Source organism: Rhinopithecus bieti, unplaced genomic scaffold (genome assembly GCF_001698545.2).
Source record: "Rhinopithecus bieti isolate Rb0 unplaced genomic scaffold, ASM169854v2 scaffold_35569, whole genome shotgun sequence".
Classification (NCBI taxonomy): Eukaryota; Metazoa; Chordata; class Mammalia; order Primates; family Cercopithecidae; genus Rhinopithecus; species Rhinopithecus bieti.
Genome location: NW_016815046.1, coordinates 332,473 through 355,252, shown reverse-complemented (window position 1 = coordinate 355,252; position 22,780 = coordinate 332,473). Strand labels below are relative to the sequence as shown.

At 39.7% G+C, this 22,780-nt stretch overlaps 1 protein-coding gene across 4 annotated transcripts in view; it reads left to right on the top strand.

Moving 5' to 3' along the window:
• The window catches only part of LRGUK (leucine rich repeats and guanylate kinase domain containing), a 161,121-nt gene that overhangs the window by 84,166 nt on the left and 54,175 nt on the right, over positions 1-22,780 (top strand). For all 4 annotated transcript variants that reach the window (XM_017852934.1, XM_017852936.1, XM_017852935.1 and 1 more), the window contains 5 exons: positions 1,350-1,469; positions 9,200-9,296; positions 14,918-15,031; positions 17,193-17,394; positions 19,840-19,935. In XM_017852934.1, coding sequence (XP_017708423.1) covers positions 1,350-1,469; positions 9,200-9,296; positions 14,918-15,031; positions 17,193-17,394; positions 19,840-19,935 — 629 coding nt within the window. The remainder of the gene's footprint in view (positions 1-1,349; positions 1,470-9,199; positions 9,297-14,917; positions 15,032-17,192; positions 17,395-19,839; positions 19,936-22,780) is intronic.

The following is a 22,780-nucleotide window of genomic DNA, read 5'->3' as shown; positions in this document are numbered from 1 at the left end:
CTTGCTCTCAGATCTGTCAGACGCTGCCCATTGCTTCCTTCTTCTTCCTCCTGTGTCGACTCCAGTACCACACAGGTTTTGTGGGTCCGTGGCTCTTGATGATACTGTTTCATGTACTTATATGTGTTTCCCTTAGGCTTTTGTTCTCAAATTTTTCTGTTTTTCTGTGGGAATTCAGAGAGACTGAAAAACTATGCTGTTTCATTGTTTCCACAGACTCTACTCAGAATCTACACCTTCATCTTCACAGAATCCACACCTCAGCCATGTGGTTTTTAAAAACTTTGTATTTTATTCTAGATTGCTACAATTTGTGTCATGAGTGGAGTCTAAACACATCGTTCAGTGTATTGCAGGAGATTTTATTTTTATTTATTTTATTTTATTTTTTATTTTTGAGACAGTTCACTCTTGTTGCCTAGGCTGGAGTATAAGGCGCCATCTCGGCTCACTGCAACCTCCATCTCCCAGGTTCAAGAGATTCTCCTGCCTCTGCCTCCCAAGTAGCTGGGATTACAGGCGTGCACCACCATGCCCGGCTAATTCTGTATTTTCGGTAGAGACAGGGTCTCTCCGTGTTGCTCAGGCTGGTCTCGAATTCCTCACCTCAGGTGATCTGCCTCAGCCTCACAAAGTGCTGGGATTACAGGCATGAGCCATCACGCCCAGCTGCAGGAGATTTTATTAATGAATTCATTCTTTAGTCCAGTCTTCAGGCTTGGCAGTCAAGCCTACATTTGTATATCAGCTCTCCCCGATCAACTATCACTTTGAGCAAGTTAATTAACCTCCTTGTACTTCAGTTTCTTCATACGTTAAAAGGGGATAATGACAGAAACACCTTCATTAGCTTCTTGTGATAATTAAATGAGGTAATACATGTATGACTCTTAGAATGCTTCCTGGCACATAGTAATTGCTCAGGTAAATTTTAGCTATTACTGTTAAGTTGGCTTTGCATACCTGCATTCTAATTCAGTAGTTATGAATATTTATCTTAACTTTACAGTCTTATTTAACTTTAACAGTCATTTCTTTCATTGATCAGTTTTGGGGAGGAATATTTCACTCTAGCAATCAAGAACCAATAAATATTAATAGTTTTCCTTTAAAAGTCATGTTAAAGCAAATTTACAGAAGTTCATATTTTACCTTATACTGTTATCTATGCTTTGAATATGATTTTTGACATATAATCAATCTGTTTCCGGAAAGAACAACTATTCTTCTACGCAGTGTCTTCTATAGTGAGTCCTCATTCAGCCAGGTTAATGATGGCCTAATGGATGTAGTTCATGTGCTATCTCCCTGGCTGCAGTAGGAGAACTGACTCTGCTCCTGTGTTGTAGCACTCTTCCCAGCCTGGATGCCCCTTATCCCATGCTGATACTAGCTGGTCCTGCAGCTTGTGGGAAACGAGAACTTGCCCATCGCCTCTGCAGACAGTTTAGCACTTACTTCAGATATGGGTAAGTTTGTTTATTGGCTTGTTAAGACTTGGAAATTTATCTGAATTATTGGAGGTATCAACAGTTCATTTCTAGTAAAATCTCTGATATTGCTAATGTTGGCTATTAATTTTAAGCAAGTTCAGAAATGTACAAAACAACTTAATATTTAAGTTACACTTTATAGCAAAACCAAAAGTGGTAAGTACATTGAATGGTCAATAGATATTAACTCTTGGTAAGGACAGAGCATCATGCGAGTATTAATCCTTGACGGTAAATTATTGATAAAATTGGATCAATGTGATTACCTGGTTCTGGAACGATAGAATCTTGATTCTTGTGCCATTCTAATCGATATGGTAAAGATGATTGCTAAAGTATACTTCTAGCAATAGAAGAACTTACCATATAGCAGGAAGAAACAAAATAATTTTTCTTTTTTTTTTTTTGAGATGGAGTCTGGCTCTGTCACCCAAGCTGGAGTGCAGTGGTGCGATCTCCACTCACTGCAAGCTCCGCCTCCCGGGTTCATGCCATTCTCCTGCCTCAGCCTCCCAAGTAGCTGGGACTACAGGCGCCCACCACCTCACCCAGCTAATTTTTTGTACTTTTAGTAGAGATGGGGTTTCACTGTGTTACTCCTGACCTCGTGATCCACCCACCATGGCCTCCTAAGTGCTGGGATTACAGGTGTGAGCCACCACGCCTGGCCAAAACAAAATAATTTTTCTTTTGCAAAGCAGACAGTAAACATACAGTAATGACTCCCCTGTTCCCCACAAAAATAAGCAAGCAAACCAGCATGGCTCATTCATGCTGTTCCCCACCTTTTCCATAAAAGGCTTATCAGCTTCTTTGTCGTTTATTATACTGTGATATACACGGTATTTTTTTTTAACTTTAATTTTCCAAATGCTTAACTTAATTCAGTCTCAGCCCGAATCACCCTCCAGGGTTTGAAAATAAACATCTTTTTAATTAAGCATAATGGCATTTGAAGGCAGGCTTCTCCTGTTGCCTTGCAGTATGACAGCATGAATCACCATGTTGTGATGTGTGATGGGCAGATCTGTGTTCAGGGACAGACTGTCCTCTCTTAGCTTGGAACATGTGCCAATGGCACTTGAGCTTCTTTGTCTCTGACAGGTCTTCCTCTTTTGAGATGTATTTCAGGAGGAAGGAAGAAGGGGCAGCAAGTTTTTGTTTTTCTTTCCTTCAGGTTAGCATTCAATACACTTCAAGTTTTCTGGAGCAAATATTTTGCTTAGTGATGTCTTAATGACCCAGTTAAAATAAAGGAACATATCCAAAAAACTAGAACCATCAGAAAACACACACACACACACACACACACACACACACAAAACTCCAACTGAGTTTAAAAAGTTTTTTAGAGCCTGAGGATAGTGGCTTATGCCTTTAATCCCAGTTATTTGGGAGGCTGAGGTGGGGTGGGGGGTGGATCACTTGAAGCCAGGAGTTCGAGACCAGCCTAGCCAACATGGCAAAATCCCGTCTCTACTAAAAGTATAAAAATTAGCTGGGTGTGTTGGTGCACACCTGTAATCCCAGCTGCTTGGGAGGCTGAGATATGAGAATCCAAGATTGTGCCACTGCACTTCAGCCTGGGCAACAGAGTGAGACTCTATCTCAAAAAAAAAAAAAAACAAAGATTTTTTTTCAGAGGTTTTGGTGACTCAAATTTAGAATTGTCTGTCATCTCTTAAACTGGTTTCCTCTTGTATTTTTTATGTATGGCAAATAAATTACTTTTAGATTAGTGGTGCCTGTCAGTGAACTGAGGATGTGACTACAAAGATATATAGGACAGCCAGAAAAATAAGCGTAAATTATTTCCTAATGCTATTACAAAAAAAAAACTTCCTTCCCTGAAGCTACACATGTTCAAACAATGTAAACACTATTTCAAACAGGTCCATTTATTTAGATATTTAAAATTACATCCTTTATTTGAACAACTCTAGGCCACAAACACTATGGAAAAATTTATTGATTAATATATTTTAAATACCCTGAAGTAACACAAATAAATTAAAAGTTAATGTTAGAATAAAAATATAGAGTACATTATGTTTCTGTGGCTGTACTGAACCTGTTGTAAAAGATAAGCTGAACACAATGAATGGAAGGTCAAACTAGGGCGAAAGGTATATGCTATTTTCTAATGCATAAATTTGGAACTTTTTAGCAAACCAAAGTGACCTATGAGGAACCAAGGTTTTCTCCAGTTCCTTTCACATCTCTGATACCAGTTATGTAGCAAATGGTTGGTAGCCCAGTCCTGTTTATTTCTCTGTGATATGCTACTGCCAAGACATGCTTTGTTGGATATGTTTTTAGAGGTGTTTATTGACTCATCATCAAGATTTGGAGCCAATCTGCCCTTACATTCTTATCTGGCGAGGCCTCCCAGTCACTCATTTTCATTAAATCTTTTATTTCCCTAATTAGAATGTTTATCCATCAGGCTTGTGATGAGTTGATTTAATGTCTGCTTTCCTTACTTGTATGTAGCCCATTGAGGGTAGGGCTCTTGTCAGCCTTGTTCACCATTGAGTTCTCAATGCCCAGTATATGGCCAGACACTTAACATGTGTGTAATAAATATTTGTTAAATAACCAACTGACTGACTGATTGAGTAAATCATTGGCTGAATTAATGGCATTGTGTGCAACAGATCATAGAAATTACTATAATAAGAAGCATGGGTGATTTTCCCCAACCTCCACTGATGGAGCTATGCAGTGATGAATGGATTCATCACTTGTTCATTCTTTCAATAAATACTTATTGATTTCCTCTCTTGTGCTAGTCCCTGAGGGTACAGCAGGAACAAGACAGGTGAGGTCCTTGCCTTAATGAAATCTGTAATCTAATGGGGGACTCAGACCTTAGATAATTAGTGCTATATGAAATTTAGGTGGAGACACTAGATGGCCAAACAGAATCCTAAAATTAGCTTCTTACTCCAGTACTGTTACTGCTGCCACTGCTATTTTTCTCTTCTGGCTGGAATTAGCGGTGAGTAGAAAGACACTCCTAACTGGCCCCCTGCCAACTACAAACTCATTCATCTACCTCCCTCAGAGGTTCAGAAGCACCATCCAACCATTCACTGTCATCCTCATGAAGGCAGAGGTCAGGGTTTGTTCAATGGCAAATTATTCTAAGAATTTCATCAAGGCATGGATAAAAGACTATGCATCAGATGAAAAAGGGTGTTAGATAGGTAGTTACTTTATCCGTTGAGAAAGTAAGATAGTGCTACTATTATATGCAGCAACTTTCTAGTTAAAATTTAAAAATGAAACCAAAGCACCTTCTCACATTCTCAAGGGCAAGTCATTGCTCTTGTTTAGATTTTCTTTTCTATTATTCTTTATCCAACATAAGTTTTATTGATTTTTAATTATGTAAAAGAAAAAAGGCATGGATAGAATCTCATGGTGAAACATAAAAGCATTTACAAAGGCACTTTCTCCACCATTTGCTTGAATCATTTCTTTCTCTCTTCCTCGTTTAATTTTTTCCTGGTATTTTACTTGCTTTCTAAATTGCATCGACCCAATATCGAGACATTCAATGAAATTTTCGCACACTAAGTTGCATATCCAGTTATATAAATATTGAAAACGTAACTCAGTCACATAACAAATATTGGTGTGGCTGAGAGATTTTGCTGTGGTTAGGTTTTGATTTTACTATTTGTTCTTGGTTTTAGAAATATGTTGAATATTCTTTCTTTACCAGTATTAGTTATGGATGACCTGGAGATATGCATTTACTTTCTTCAAAGTCTCTCTATTGATTTCTAGCTGAGCACCCACAAATCAGTGACTTCCTGGAAAAGTGCCAGATAATGAGGGCAACACAAAACAATATCAGCATGCCTGTCTATCTTCTAGATTTAAGGCCATGAAAGTGATCTGAATGGCCCTGAAAGAAAGCCTTTATTCTTTCTTAGATCTTTATTTTATAGCCGTCTCTATTTTCATAAGCTTCTTATGATGTTGACTACTCAATATATTTTATTTTTAGCATTGTAATACAGTAAAATAAAAGACCACAGCCATTTAGCTACATGAGATGATATGAGCTGCAGCAATCTAAATGCGGTCTCAGCTAATGTGTCTGTTTATACACATGTGACAAATTTGTAGAATGGTTCATTTATTCATTCAATATTTATCGAGCACTGTGCAAATGCTATATGTGGGTGATGAAACTGTGAAATGAACAGGTATGGGTCTTCTCCTCCTGGCAGCTTACAAAGTAGTATGGGATTTAAACAGGTAAATGCTCACAAGATAGTTTGATGGGTGCTATGATGAGGGAGGTAAAGAGCCTCTGAGATAGAAATAAAAGAGAAGTGGGAAGTGGGGCTTGAGTTGGGGGTGTATTCTAGGCAGAGAGTACAGCATATGGCTCAGCTTGGACTATCAAGGGAGATGGCAAAAGTTAAGACTGGAAGGACAGACAGGGGTCTGGTCATAAAGGATTTCTAAACAAGGAGGGGAATTATGTGATCACATTTGCATTTTAAAAACCGTATCCTGGTGGCAGTTTGGGAAAGAGCTTAGGGAAGGAAGTCTGGAGACAAGAAGACCAGGTAGAATGTAGTGACAGGTGATGATAGCATGAGTCAGAAAATGGTGTGTAGTTACTGAAAAGTGGGCAGAGTAGTGGCTTCATGGAGTTTGATACTTAGATATAGTATGTGCTGGAATCTTTTGTGTGGAGGATCACTTAAATTGTGTCCAGCAAGCTATTGACATATATCTGCATTGGGTGTTCAGACCAATTTCATTTACCTCCCACATTCCTCTAGGAATACCTGGGCTTTTGTGGCTACCCATTGATAGAGCTCACTTCCTAATAATGTGATGTGCTATAATATGCTTGAATTCAGATGTGCTCAGAGCCAAGCTTCTGCCTAAATATTTGCAGTAACGAGTTCATTATTTCCTGAGGCAATCTGGTTCAGAATTAAGATTCTAAATCTGCATGCTTCTGAATGACACTGAAAAAAATTCGACTTCCTCATCCACCTGCTAGCTCTTCTTAGATATCTTTTCTTCCTGTTACATTTCCCTGGATATTTTGGGATTTCATTATTTGGCCAGGCTTTCCAATTCCTTTTCCTCTTGGTCATCTCCTTTCTGTGAATTTGGTTTGCTAGTAGCTTCAGTGACACCTGGCCATGAATTGGCACCCTTAGACTTTTAGGACCAGAGTTGGAGTCTGGGGTTCATCTCTAACTCAGTCCTTTTCTGTGTTAAGTGAAATGACTGGAATTATGGCTTCTATTACAAACCATAATTTAACTAGTAAATTAATTAGTAAATAATGAATCTGCAGAAAGATTTAGATGAGGGAAAAGAAGAATTTTGAAAGTCCTGGCTCGAGCAAATTTCTTTGTCTAGAATTTGGTATCATTTTTCCTATGTAAGTTGAGTGAAATGTTGCCTTCACTGTGAAGCATTTTCTTTTTGAGATGTTCATATTTGGGCGGCATATAACACAGTGAACATTTGTATATGTGGAAATTGGATGACAAATTCAAAAAGACAGATCATCTTAGGTTCTTCTTAATAGAAAGTCTGCAGTAGCTGCAGGTTCTGTCATCAGCATTCTGCACACCAGTGGAACCATCTCTTTATTTACCTGCCTAGAAGCTTCAAATTGCTTCTTTGTTTTGTCTTTCTTTGAGAAATTCAGAAGAAATTCTTGCCACTCACTTCCTTTGTTGAGAACTGTAAGTTCAGCATAATGTGTAAAGGCTATGCTAAGAGTTTGCTGCAAGGGTGCCAAGCTATTGATTTATCTTCCCTGACTGTCAAGGACACCAATAGACAGAGGGTGTCAGGTCTCTGCTAAGGCGTGTGAAGAAATGCCAATGTATTCAAACAACAAAACAAATGCCATGGTGTTTTGACAGCCTTCTCTTAGAATGTGCTCTCTTTCCTGAGTATATAATTTAAGTATGATGTTAAGACCTCAAAATTTATTAGCACAGTTAATTCTTGAGTAGAATGGAAAGGGAGCAGTGGTATGAATTATAAACATTTATTTGTCTTTGACTTTGCAATGAAGAGCCTTTGGAGGTTGCAACTTTACTGTCTGAATTAGTATGATATTAACAAGACTTGACTTTTGAGTCATCTTGGCATTGCTACTTAGTAACATTCCTTAATAGCTGTGCCTCAGTTTCATTATCTATAAAATAAAATAAGAAATAATACTTAGCTCATGGTTTTGTAAGAAATAAATGAAATAACATGTCAAGTGTCTAGCTAGTCTCATCTCTTATTTTATTATTTATTTATTGAAACAGGGTCTTGCTCTGCTGCCTCAGCTGGAATGCAATAGGGCAATGATGGCTTGCTGTAGCCTCAAACTCCTGGGCTCAAGTGAGCCTCACAACTCAACCTCCTGAGTAGCTGAGACCACAGGCACGTGCCACCACACCTAATTTTTAAATTTTTTTTTTGTAGAGACAGAATCTCACTATGTTGCCTGGGCTGGTCTTGAACTCCTGGGCTCAAGCAATCCTCCTGCCTTGGCCTCCCAAAGTACAGGGATTGCAGGAATAAGCTACTGTGCCTGGCTCTCATCTCCTATTTTAAAATTACAGGAAAATCTAAAAATCAGTTTGCATTTCCTGCACTTAACAGTGGAAGGCAGAATTATATGAATTCAAGAGTCCTGGTGGTTGGGACCACCATATTCTTGTTGTAGGACCAACACTGGCCTGCTGTGTGACCTTAGAGGAGTCATTTTTGTAGTCATCAATAAAAGGGAGTTCTTAGCAGCTGTTATCCACTTCTCATGTTTCATTTTTCATTCCCTTTACAAAAATTTATCAAATGCCTACTATGTGCCAGGCTTTGGGAATGCAGTGGTGAATAAGACATGGTCCTCCCCTTATGATTCATATGTTCTGCTGGGAAAGATGGGAAAAAAACAGATAAATATATAAAAGAAAGCAGTTCTGGTGATAGGCAGTAGCTGAGCGGTGTGGTGGGATGGGGAGGCTATTTCAGACAGTGGAGAGAAAAGGCCTCTTTGGTTGAGTTGAGACTTCTGTTCAGCATTGGCACCATGGATTGCCACAGGAGGTTTATACACAGTGTTGATATGGACCAAGCACAGGGCACATGAGACAGATTTGCCCTCAAGTGGTGGAGGGAATGGGCCCTGAACATACAATTGGAATGCAATTGACACAGACACTGAGGCTGTGGAAATATAAAGCGATGAATAATCCAGCCATAGAGGTCAGGAAAGGATTTTTGGAGGGGTGACATTTAAACTGAGTCCTAAGAAACGAGTAGGCCAGCCAGGTGGAAGGAGAGACGGACAGCCTGTGGAAAAGGCTCATACATTAAACATGAAAGCAGGTGGGTGGAAAATAGTTAAATGATAAGTATTGATTTACTTCTTAAAGTATTATTACATGATGGCAGAGGAAGAGGTTCAGAAGGTGATAAGTAATAATGAGTAAAAATTTGGTATGGGTGATCCAAATTTTGTATAATCCTTATAGATGATAGCAACTGAATATAATCTAGCACTTTGAAACCAACATATTCTCACAACTGTATTACTTTATGATTTATGATTTGTGGATTAACTTCATTTTTTAAAACATACTTTATACTGAAACCTTTTCCATTTTGAATTTCCAGTTACAAATAGACTAGGATCATCTGTTTTATGATTTCAGGGCCTGTCATACCACAAGACCACCTTACTTTGGAGAAGGGGATCGAGTTGATTATGATTTCATCTCTCAAGAAGTTTTTGATGAAATGGTAAACACGGTAAGAATGTTTTCCTTTGTTTTATTGCATAAGAAATACACGTTCTCTGGAAAAAATGTTAGGAAATAGTTATAAATAAAAGGAAGAATTAAATTTTGTGCTTGTTATGAGAGGTGAGTTCATATTGGTTTTTTTTTTTTTTTTAAAGTGCTTGATACATCATTCTTCACATGCTTTTTTATTTTATGGTCTCGGAGAAAATATTGTAAGTTTCCGGTAAAATGAATGAGTAGGCATTTTAAGGAAATAGAATGAAAGCAGTATGAAAAATTCCTGTGATCTGTGTTTATCAGTTGCTGCTACTGTTATTAGTCAGATTTACTCAAGAAAAACAGTTCTTACATAACCGATGGTGCACAAAGCTTGTAAATTACGTATGTCTGGAGATTTGGGTATTCTGTCCAGGGAGTACTCTTTCTGTGTATTATCTGTGGTGCTTTCTAATTGTTACAGCCCTAAGCACCATTTCAATATGGTGTGTCCCATTTAGTTGGCTTTTTCTGGACATGTTACCTTCCATGGTCATGTTCCTGTTTGAGAAGTTCTCGGTCCTGGAGGCCAAGCAGTTCACTAATGCAGATGGAAGCCCTTGCTAGAAGATGGGAGATGATCCCTAACTTCTTTGAGGACTGTTTTAACGAGGTCAAGGTAATTACCATGTGTTAGTCCATTTCACAGGCACTCAGAGCAATCTTGTTTAAGTTTTGGGTTTTTTCATTTGTTTGTTTTCTACTGAAACCCTGACAATCTAGTTATTGATAGTAATTCAAAACACTCTTGTCTTTGAATTCATTTTCTTCAGAACAACTTATTTCTTCCTTCTTGGCCTTCACATACAAAGGGAACCCTCATAATCCTAGCATGTTTAATCTGTTGAAAGTGTATGCTAATGTAAATATGTATCTGCCCATGACTTCAGTTAAACTGAAAGAGGAGTTCATATTTTCATCACGACCAATGAATCTGTAAACCTTTTGTTTTTACTTCACCATGGCCCTTATTTTTGTTTATATCTTCACTGTTTCTATCACCAAGTAAATCCTACACCCTTCCTTTTCTTTTCTGAAGCCCACTGAACTATCAGATGAGGGACTCATCTGTGTTTCTGCTTTTGAAAGATTACCACCCAACTGGTGATTCCCTTATAGCTATATATCCTCTTCCCTCTTTCCCCTTCTTTTTCCTTCTTCCTTCCTCTGTTCCTACCCCCAAAATAATGGACCTGGCTTATTCTTCATTGTACAAAATCATGGACCATTTCAGCATAGGCTTTGCAGTTTCCATGAGTTTAATTTCGAATGGCCAATTCTATACATGATGTGTGTTTTCTGGACTTCTCTTGTGTTTGTGGAGACATACAAGTGAGAAAAACGTATGATCCCTGTTTTCCTCTAACCTTGTCAAAAGAACATCTTGGAAATTCTTTATAATTTTCTTTCCTAGGGCTATATTTTGGCAGTTCAGTTTAATTGATTAAGAATACTCTGGGACTTTGTTTTTAAAAGCCTCAGTAGAGATTTGAGAAGTTATCTTGATATTAGTAAGAAGCATTCTCTTAGGACTCTTTAGGTTGAAAGACAACTAGTTCCCAAAATTAATGTTAATTTCTCTTGTTGGAGTATGAGGCATTTTTTTCTCATGTCAGTTCATCTGTTCTCAGAACCCCATCTGCTCTCTGGTGTTTCATACCTTATCAGATCTGTAATCTAGTCTGGTTCAATTCCTAGTCTAAAAAGTCACTACACTTCTATACTATATTTAGTCTTAGAATTTTACTACCTCTACAAAAATCCTCCTGTGTTTGAGAAGTACTTATTTTTACAGATTCTGATAATATATACATATACTTCAGGATAACATAATTTTCTTGAACTTGAATTGTGCTTCTGATCTCTTTTCCTTTAATGTAAGCTTGAAACTGTTTCATGAAGAGAAACAAACTTAGAGATGACAAACTCATGACACATTGTCAGCTTTGCCAATCACCCACAGACACTCAGCCCTGCGTACACAGAACCGCCCTCTACACAGTAGCCACCCAGACAGCCTGCCCACCATCCTCCATTACAGCAGACCCACTGACGGACAGCCTTGGCACACCCTTACTGTGGACAGTCATACCTTCCTGCTCTGATAGGTACAACACATAGACCTGCACACCCTCCCCAACACAGGTGCCTCCTCCATCCCATCAGATACTTCCCCCACAACACACAATCACCCCCCTAACATGCCCGCAGATATGAGAACCCTTTTTATGGACACAGACATAGTCTCCACAGAAACTCTCTCTCCTGCAGAAATAAAACCATAGACCCTGAGGTTTCTGGAGTAAGACTATTGCTATTTATTAGGAAATCCACATGCAGCAAGAAACCAAAGTAGCATCACCAGCCAGAATGGGGTAGAGGGAAACCACTTAATCCCAATTCTTAACAAACTTGTAATGGAGTCTTTTTTATACCTATGTACTATGCAAGATTCCTCCCAACTCTATGTCTCTACGTCTTTCTAGAAAATGGGGTTTGTTTGTTTTTTTTTTGATCCACAGTGGAAGGTCCTTGTACGTGTGAATAAACAAACTTACGGTATATATCTGAAAAGGAATTCAAGTATACATTTTGAAAACAGGGTGAGTCATAGAGTGTTAGTCAGGGTTCTCCAGAGAAATAGAATCAATAGGATGTGTATATGTATAGAAAGAGATTTAGGGTTGGGCTCACACCTATAATCCCAGCACTTTGGGAGGCTGAGGCGGGAGGATTGCTTGAACCTAGGAGTTTAACACCAGCCTGGGCAACATAATGAGACCATATCTCCTCAAAAAATAAAAAATTAGCCTGGTATAGGGTTTCATGCCTATAGTTTCAGCAACTCAGGAGGGCTGAGGCAGGAGGATTGCTTGAGCCCAGGAGGTCAAGGCTGCAGTGAGTTATGATTGCCCCACTGCACCCCAGCCTGTGTAACACAGCAAGACCCCATCTCTTAAAGAGATTTAGTATAAGGAATTGGCACACATGGGTTATGGGGACTGACAAATCCAAATCTGCAGTGTGAGCCAGGCGGCCAGGAAATCCCAATGGGTTCACCTTGCCCACTGCCTAGACAGAGCCGATTTGTCAAGACAGCAGAATTGCAGTAGAGAAAGAATAATTCACACAGGGCCAGCTGTGCAGGAGACCACAGTTTTATTATTACTCAAATCAATCGCCCTGAGCATTTGGGGATCAGAGTTTTTAAGGACAACTTAGTGGGTAGGGGGAAGCCAGCGAGTCGGGAGTGCTGATTGGTCAGAGATGAAATCATAGGGAGTCAAGCTGTCTTCTTGTACTGAGTCAGTTCCTGGATAGGAGCCACAGGATCAGATGAACTAGTTTATCAATCTGGGCGGTGCCAGCTGATCCATCAAGTGCAGGCTCTGCAAAATATCTCAAGCACTAATCTCAGGAACAGTTTAGGGAGGGTCAGAATCTTATAGCCTCCAGCTGCATTACCCCTAAACCGTAATTTCTAATCTTGTGGCTAATTTTTTAGTCCTACAAAGGCAGTCTAGTCCCCAGGCAAGAAGGAAGTTTGTTTTGGGAAAGGGCTGTTATCATCTTTGTTTTAAAGTGTAAACTAAGTTCCTCCCAAAGTTAGTTCAGCCTGTGCCCAAGACTGAACAAGGACAGTTTGGAGGTTAGAAGCAAGATGGAGGCAGTTAGGCTAAATCTCTTCCATTGTCTCAGTCATCATTTTGCAATGGAGGTTTCAGTGGTGCAGATGAAATCCAAAGGCTGATCTTTTTGTTCTCTTGAGGTCTTCAACTGATTGGATAAAGTCCACCTATATTATGGGTGGCAGTCTGCTTCCTTGAAGTTCTCCAATTTAAATGTTCATCTCCCCCAAACATCTTCCAAGTTGACACATAACACTAACCAGCAGATGCAATAAACAAGATAAAGTGGCCGGGCGCGGTGGCTCAAGCCTGTAATCTCAGCACTTTGGGAGGGCCGGAGACGGGTGGTCACGAGTCAGGAGATCGGATACCATCCCTGGCTACATGGGTGAAACCCCGTCTCTACTAAACAAAATACAAAAAACCTAGCCAGCGATGTGGGCCGGGCTGTAGGTCCCAGTTATCGGAGGCTGAGCGAGGAAATGGCGTAAACCCGGGAGGCAGAGCTTGTAGTGAGCTGAGTGATCCGGCCACTGCACTCCAGCCTTGGGGTGACAGAGCGAGGACTCTGTCTTCAAAAAAAAAAAAAAAAAAAAAACATCAAAGATAAAGTGGGGTCTCTCTGAAAGGAGAGCCAACATATATCTATATAGGTTTTATATATACATATATATAGAAAAAGGAGTCACATATATATGACATATATATATATATATATATATATAGAAAAGGAGTCACAGTATTTGTTCCAAATAACAAAGAAAGTATGACTTTGAAGGAATACAATAGTAAGGATATTCATTGTTGAGTTTTTAACTTTGGGAATACATAACATAAACTTCTTTTGATTATGGGGGATGTAGATTTTCCTCATCACCCGCAGCAGACACATTGCCCAGAGACCCATCCCCCAACCTCAAAAGACACCCTATGCCCTCTGGTCTCTGACCTCTCTTCCCTGACAGACAGCCCATCCCTGTACCCTCACATTTCCAGAACATCTGGGGCCAGGACGCAGGACAGCAATAGACCCAACTGCTACTGTTCTTAATGCTGTCACCGCCATTTGATGGGATTCAGTGCAGCCCTGGAAGTTTTCACTTCATTGTTTATTTTAAAATCACGTATATGAGAAGTCACACTTGCCAAGATCATCCACGTTTTTATTCCTTCTGTTGTTATCAGTTACGCAGTTTAGATTTGACCTAGTGGTTTAATGAATATAGTATTGCCAAAGAAAAAGTCACAGACAATTTTGAGAGACGTGCTTTTACTTGCCTTTTTTTTCCCCAAGGGAATGCAGTTTTTGGAAGAACTGAGCTTCCAGAATACAGACAGAGGCATCATTTATAGTTCAAATGGCTATAGGGCAGACACCAATTCTGTTGGATAACATTTGCGGCAGTTTCAGTAGAAAGCTATCTTTATGAGGAAAAACACGATGGGTTTGCTTTTTCAAAGCTTTTAGGATGTCCCTGTAATTCATGGCCTCCCGGAATTATCTGTAATTCATGGCTTATCTTGGAATGCAAGGCTTTTGGAAATGGAAGCCTTTTCTGGGTTGCCTGGTGTGCTGGCACAGCTGAAATGGCGGCGGTAAAGGGCAGGCCATTAGTTTTGTTCTCTCAGTAATGAAGGTTTTGGTGCGAGTTTGGCAGGAAGTGGGTAAGTAAACAAAATAGTCTATTTTACCATATGCTGCAGTGCCTTAACACTCCTCAACATTTTGTCAGCAGATTATTTCTAAAAACCTATTTTTTTTTGTCAGCTGAGAATTCTGAATAAATTTCTCTGTCACAGTTTGAAATTAAGTTTCATTTACGCCATTGTCATCCGTATGCAGTTGCTAAAATTTGTAAGGTTTTTGAAATTATTTAGAATAAGACATCAAATGATTTTAGTTGTGATCAAATTCCATGATGGCTGCTGTTATAGGAAAATCTTTGTTCTTCTCGAATTCCAGGGGAAATTCATTGTAACATTTAGTTATGGTAATCACAAGTATGGATTAAATAGGGACACCATAGAAGCTATCGCAAGAGATGGTTTGGCAAGCTGTGTTCATATGGAAATAGAAGTAAGTGTTTTTCATTCAACCAATTAATGTGTGTGTAGTTTGTGTGAGTGTGGTGGGTGTGTATGTGTGTGTGTGTATGTGTGTGTATATATATATATAAATTTTTTATTGATACATAATTGAGGTACATATTTGGGGTACATGCGATAATGTATATACATATTTGAGGTTGGGGAGGGGGTTACAATGCACAGGCAACACATTGCCAGGCACAAGATAAGATACTCCGTTTATAATTAGTATGCGGGGCAAGACATGTGAAACATTAAGTGACAGGAGTTAGGTTACAATACAAGAAATTGCACAGATATTGTAAGTGTAACTGCCACTCGAGCTTTATTTTCTGTTATTTCCTCACTAAATGCTCCTTTTTCTTTTTAGAGCATGGTCTCTGTTTATATAAAAGGCTGTAGATAAAGCCTGATTCGTAGAGTGTGGGACTGGTTCCCCATGCCCTAGGACAATGACAGCCCCATGCGGTCAACTTTGTTCCTTCGTTCTGCATGAGATGTGTGGGCTGTGCTGCCATTTAACTGCAGTTGCTCGCTGGGTGTAATATTTTCATACTTCTGGCAATTTAGACCTGTAGATGTCAGAGATTTTTCTCTCTACCCCGATACCCTGTCTTCCCCCAACAATGATCTATATAATTAGAGTATATAGAAGCTTCTCCAAAATTAAGATCCAGAGTAAAACTATGAATTTCCCACTCATTTATTTTTTAAAAATATAGCTTTATTGCCTACTTGGAACCTTCAAAGACAGTTGATTGTTTTTTCAAGATCCTTTAACTGAGCAGTATGACACTTTTGGAATTAAAAAGAAAGCAATTATAAAACTAATTCAATTAGACCAAACGTACAGAAAACAAAACCTAGGCAAATTGGGTACATAATCCTTTGATGTCAACTCTGAATCTTTCTTTTTTCCTCTGTGACTTCACACAGTAGGAGACTGCAATTCCCTTTTGGCTCTTTGTGTTGGTATAAGCGTTTCCTAGCTTACACATTTCTTCCAGCTCTTTAACTTTCCTGACTTAGACTCTTTCAAATCTTATTTCTCTGTGATTAATTGGTTTTGTATCTTTAAGGAGAGCTTTCTTTGTTTCTATAATAACTAGCAAAAATAAAAGTTCTTTTCTAAAAAATTTATTCATTTGACAAGGCAGAAACAAAAATTAATGCATTCGTGAGTCCAGAAACTCTCCGTCTTTTCTGTCTATCTTTCTCTGGTCCAAAAGTTATCTGAGCAGTGGCTCCTGTTTCACACTTTTTCTCTCTGGGAGTTCATTCCTACTCATTTCCAGGAGGTTGAGTCTATAATCCATACTTTATTCCCCTGATTCTCCCCAGCTGAAGTACTTTTCCAGACTGCCCTGGTCATTGACTCTTTCGGAAATTGTTTTGGAAATAGCCTGTATTTCTTCCAACTGAATTTTTAAAACAAAGATTTTGAACCTTAAGTGAAACTGATTGAGATGGAAGGGACTTTAGAGTCCATTTGGAATGGCTCTTTCATTTCACCCACGAGGAAACTGATAGCCAGAGAACTTGAAGGATTTGTGCAGAGTCTACAGGAGCCGGAGAGCTGCAGTTGTGACAAAGCCCTCCAGACTCACAGACCAGTCAGTTCCTTACACAGTTCCACGCTGTGATCTCCTGGTCTGCAGGCTACCAGGAGCTTGGCCTTCCCAACCAGGGTGCCGATTTAGCTGCAGAAAGGGTCCCAAGATGATGACAAAGGGGCCACAGAAGAGCCTTTTCTCCCTGGCAAGATCTCTGTCTCCTGGTGCTCCGCAGAAGGTGTTTGAAATATAGAATTGAAATTACCTTTCTGTAATGAAGTTGCAATATTGCTATGAATGTACCTGTTTTATATCCAGCAATTTTCTAACAGTCATATTCATTAGAATGATTAATTAAAGGAAAGCCAGGTGGAGTGAATTCTAATATTTCCAATGACAATTTAAAACTTGATGAAGAGAGAAATGTAATCCAATCTTTAGGTATTTATAGAAAAATAGCAGCTAACTCTACAGGTGAAATACATTCTTCAATATATTAATAATACTACTTCTTATACCCATGTTGTCAGATGGCTCCAAAATGATTTGTAAATCATGTATCTATTTCCAATGTATTATCTTCCTTTTAATGCACAGGGTGTAAGAAGTTTAAAATATTCCTATTTTGAGCCTCGTTATATCCTGGTAGTACCCATGAACAAGGAAAAATATGAGGGATATTTGCGGAGAAAAGGATTATTCAGTCGTGCAGAAATTGAATTTGCTGTCTCCAGAGTGGACCTTTATATTAAAATTAATCAGAATTTTCCGGGATATTTTGATGCAGTAATCAATGCAGGTTGGTAATTTTCAGCAAAGTTTTATTTTTGAAATGTAAGATTACTGAATTAAAAGTTTGTTTCATGGGGATAAAATTCTTGGGTAAAAGCTATTTTCCTTGTAACAGTGAATCACAAAGAGCGCAAAAAGGGTAAGAATCCAAGAGGTCTGCCGGGCGCGGTGGCTCAAGCCTGTAATCCCAGCACTTTGGGAGCCGAGGACAGCGCGGATCACGAGCCGTCAGCGAGATCGAGACCATCCTGGTCATAACATGGTGAAACCCCGGTCTTCTCCTAAAAAATAACAAAACTAGCCCGGGCAAGGTGCGCGCGGGCGGCCTTAGTCCCAGCTACTCGGCCGAGGCTGAGCGCAGGCAGAATGGCATAAACCCGCGACGGCCAGCAGCTTGCAGTGCCAGCTGCAGTCCGGGCCAGCTGCCACTCCAGCCTGGCGAACAGAGCCGGGCAGACTCCGCCCTCTCAAAAAAAAAAAAAAAAAAAAGGAATCCAAGAGCGGTCTAATTTTCTACTTGTACTTAATGAGAGCATTGCTCTCCATATTTCTTAAAATTGCTAGCCTAATAAGATTTCGGCCTGCTAAAATGAGCCTGAACTAAGTTCATTTTTTAGGCGGACATTGTGAGAACAAAAAGTTAAAGTATATGTATTTGAAATACACGGGTTTAAATTTCTAGAAAGGCATATCGAACTCACGGGTAATTTTATTATAATCTACAACATAGCGGTTAAAAACCCAATAGCTCAAAATTATAACCATAAAGATGTATGTGTAAAACAAAATATTTTTCAGAAACTAGCTTTATAAATGACCTTTTAATTTAAAACAATTAGCTTCATGGGCAGGAGATTTTTTGAAATGTGAAATTCCATATATATGGTATATATTGTTATACATATAAAATTTCTATAGATATATTCTAGAAATTTATACACACACACACACACACACACACACACACATATATATATATATATATATATTTTTTTTTTGGAGAGAGAGTCTTGCTCTGTCGCCCAGGCTGGAGTGCAATGGCGTGATCTTGGTTCACTGCAACCTCTTTCTCCAACTCCCAGGCTCAAGCAATACATCTGCCTCAACCTCCCAAATAGCTGGGATTACAGGTGCCTGCCACCACGCCCAGCTAATTTTTGTATTTTTAGTAGAGATGGGGTTTTGCCATGTTGTCCAGGCTGGTCTCAAACCCCTGACCTCAAGCAGTCTGCCCTCCTCAGCCTCCCAAAGTGCTGGGATTACAGGCATGAGCCACCATGCCTGGCAAATTTCTATATATTTTTAAACTGCACTATATTACACAGTCATAAAAAAGAAAGAGAAAGTTCTCTGTGTCCAGATAAGGAAATATCTTCAAGTCATACCGTTACTAAAAAAGACAGGTTTACGGTATAGTATGCCATCATTTATGTAAAAAAATTATGTAATTGTATTTTCTTGTACTACATAAAAAAATTCTCTGGCAGAATCTGCAAGAAACTAATAATGCTGATTACCTCTTGGGGGAAGGGAAACTAGATGAACTAGATGGACAGGGGACATTAGTTGAACCATATGAAATTGTTGATATTCAACTATTTTGACCTATGAAAACAGCAATTTCATATGGTTCAACTTATTAATAATAGTTTTTAGTCTCTGAAACATGTTAATGTATTACACAGTTGAATTTGTTTTCTATTCCTGCATAGAAATTATCACACTTAGTGTCTTAAAGTGTCAACACCCATTTATTAATTCACGGTTTTTTAGATAAGAAGTCTGGTACAGCATAGCTGGATTCTCTGCTCAGGGTATCAGGAGGCTGAGGTCTCATCTGAAGGCTCTGGGGATAAGCCTCCAAAGCTCATTCTTGTTGGCAGGATGGAGTTTCTTTTGGTTGTAGAACTGAGGTCGCAGTTTCCCTGTGGGCTGTCTGCCAAGAATTATCCTCGGTTTCTGGAGGTTGCTCTCAGGTCTCATCCACGTGGCCCCACCATCTTCAAGCCAGGACCCCAGCACATCGAATCCTCCTTGGGATCTGAGTCTCTGACTTCTTTTTCTGCCAACAGCTGGAGAGAACTCTCCTTTTATGTGGCTCATGTGATTAGGGTGGGCCTGCCTGGATAATCTCCCTTTTGATTAACCCAAAGTCAACCCATTAACAACCTTAACTACATCTGCAAAAATCCCTTTTGCTGAATGTCACACAATCGTGGAGGTGGTATCTCATTGCCTCCACAGGTTCTGCCCACACTTAAGGGAAGGAGATTGATTATACAAGGGTGATGTGTCCTTAGGGTCATCTTAGAATTCTACCATAATATATATAAAATTCTACCATAATATATATAAAATTAAATGCAGTAAACAAATCATTACCACCAATAGTTAAACATCAACTGTTTTGGATCTGATCCTGTTGTTTTAAAATGTACTCTCTTTGCTGCAGATGATCTGGATGTTGCCTACCAAAACCTGAGTCAGCTCATTAGAGAATACCTTGGATTGACTAAGGAACCTGCCAAGAGTTTGGCTACAACTGCAGGTACTATCCTATCCTTTTTGCGCCAGGATTTTTTTTTTTTTTTTTTCATGGAAAGGAAAACAAATCTGAGTTCCTATTTGGGTACTCATCACTTGGGCTAAAGCTGGTTCTCTTTTATTCCTGTACTTCTTCTGGGGCAATTGTCCCCAAAACAAGCAGCGTGAGTCAGCCTTCTGGACCTGTAACTCTGCTTATCTCCATGGTCATGATGGGCCTCCAGGGACTGCCCTTAAGGAACAGGCTGGGCAGTGCCTTGATGGAGGTAATAGATAAGGGTTAACCTCATGGCTCAGAACTCAGCCTTCCAGAAGTTTCATTCTTTAGAGAGCTGAGATGTTGTTCTACTTGTCGGGTTTGTATTTAGTCTGAGAGTTTTCTTTTCCCTTTTCTTTGTGTTACCCCAGTCCTCAAAATATTGTGCTGCGGAATACAGTGGCAAGAGCACTAGTCGTAGGATCGGTGCTCCTCTCCTAGCCCTGTGCTCCCTTGGGTCAGCTTCTTCGCTGTTTGGAGTTTCAGTTTACCGTTCTGCTACATAGACCTAATGCTCCTTATCTACCACATGGATGGTCAGCAGCACATGATGTAGTATTCGTAAGAGTGCACCCCCTTGGAATCCAGGAATTCTAAAGCCCTAAGTTAGAATTTTGGTACATGAATTTTGAGATGTATTTAAAAGACTCCCTTGAATCTACCTCACAACTATTAGGATGGCTACTATAAAAACAAAATAAAAAAACAGAAATTAACAGATGTTGGCAAGGATATGGAGAAACTGGAACCCTCGTGTGCTGTTGGCAGGAAGGTAAAATGGTGTTGCTCCTGTGGAAAACGGTATGGAGGCCTCAAAAAATTAACAATAGAACTGTCCTATCATCCAACAATCCCACTTCTGATCTACCTCCAAAAGAATAGAAGGCAGGGTCTCAAAAAGAGAGCCGCACACCCATGTTTTTAGCAGCACTATTCACAATAGCCAAAAGATGGAAGGAACCCATAAAATAGAATTTTATTTGACCTTAAAAAAGGAAGGAAATTCTGGCACATGCTACACATAGATGAACCTTGAAGACATTGTGCCAAATGAAATGAGCCAGTCACAAAAGGACAACTATTTTATGATTCCACTTGCATGAGGTATCTAGAGTAGTCAAGTTCATAGAGCCAGAAAGAAGAACGGTAGTTGCCAGAGGCTAGGGAATGGGAGTGGTTTAATGGGTACAGTTTCAGTTTGGGAAGATGAGAAGAGTTCTGAGGATGGATGATAGTGATGGTGGCACTGTGTGAATACACTTCATGCCACTGAACTGTACACTTAAAAATGGTTAAGACGGCCGTGCGCGGTGGCTCATGCCTCTAATCGCAGCACTTTGGGAGGCCGAGGTGGGTGGATCACAAGGTCAGGAGATGGAGACCATCCTGGCCAACATGGTGAAACTCTGTCTTTACTAAAAATACAAAAATTAGCCAGGCATGGTGGCACATGCCTGTAATCCCAGCTACTCAGGAGGCTGAGGCAGGAGAATTGCCTGAATCAGAGAGTAGCAGGTTGCAGTGAGCCAAGACTGTGCTACTGCACTCCAGCCTAGCGTCAGAGCGAGACTCCATCTCAAAAACAAAAACAAACAAAAAAAATGGTTAAGATAGTCAATGTTGTGTTATGTGTATTTTGCCACCATAGTAAATTTTAAAACTTTCCCTTGATGGACTGAACCCCATTCACACACTGCATATCGTGAAATGTTAACCCGAGACCCTGGCTGTTTTGCAAGTATGTTCAGCTTTGTGTTTTAGCAGTTGTGACTTTTTGCCCAAATAGGATTTTGTTTACCAGGTTCCATCCTGGCAGACTGAGGCAGGGCAGGTCATGATCTTGCCAGACTTCAAATCAATGCTGTTTTGTAATTTTGCACACTTCTCCCAGGTTGAGGGCCCCTGGTGTTTTGGAATGAGGTCAATGTAAAACTGGTAAAAATCAACAGATAATGGCTGAGAATTTCCTTCTCCATATGTCTTATAGGAGATGAAGTGACCAGGGTATGACCTGCTGACTAGAATGTTCCTGGAGAAAGTTTGACCTGTCTGAAAATAGACAGGAATGGAGAACTGGAGGACTATGCTCAGTCTACGAAGGGGGGATTGGGGGACATTAGATTAGGAGTGTGTCAGTGTATTTATCCAGCCCTGCTCGGAATCTCTGCACTGGGCATCGGTTCTTTAGAAAGCCATCTCTATGGAGAAGGGCTGTGTAGTGTACCTAATGAGGCTTCTGTAGCTCAGTAGAAGTTTCTCTTGAGGAAATCTGGCTCCCCTTGCCTTAATTCTTTGCTAACCAAGCAACCTTCTGATCTTTAATTTGGTCCCATCAGGTGGACCTGCCCCTGTGGGGGCTGTACCCTACGTTTCTCACCCTGCCCTGATCCCTGAGCCAGGCTTGTCTCCATTGTAAATTAATTAATTGGTGTACTAGCTTTTAAATCAGCCTCTTGTGGGTTTGGATAAACATGAATCAGTCCCCTAAGCCTGACCAGCTCTGAGTCACTGAGAACAGTGTGTTTCTCAATCTGAGGTTGCCACTAACTAGTGGGGCTTGAACAAGACTTTGCCTCAACAGTCAGTGAGAATCCATCTCTGTATCTTTTCTTATTCTACAACTATCAGGAACACTGGCTATTGGGTGCAGTTGCCATTTGGTAAATTAATAGACCAGATAATGTGTGCATAGAAAAATAGACTTTGATTTTAACGGGTATAATGAAATTTTATTTATTTGGACTAATGAGGTCAGGCTTGGCTGATTTAATGAAAAGTGTGAATTACTGAATTTGTAAAAATGTGATAGCTC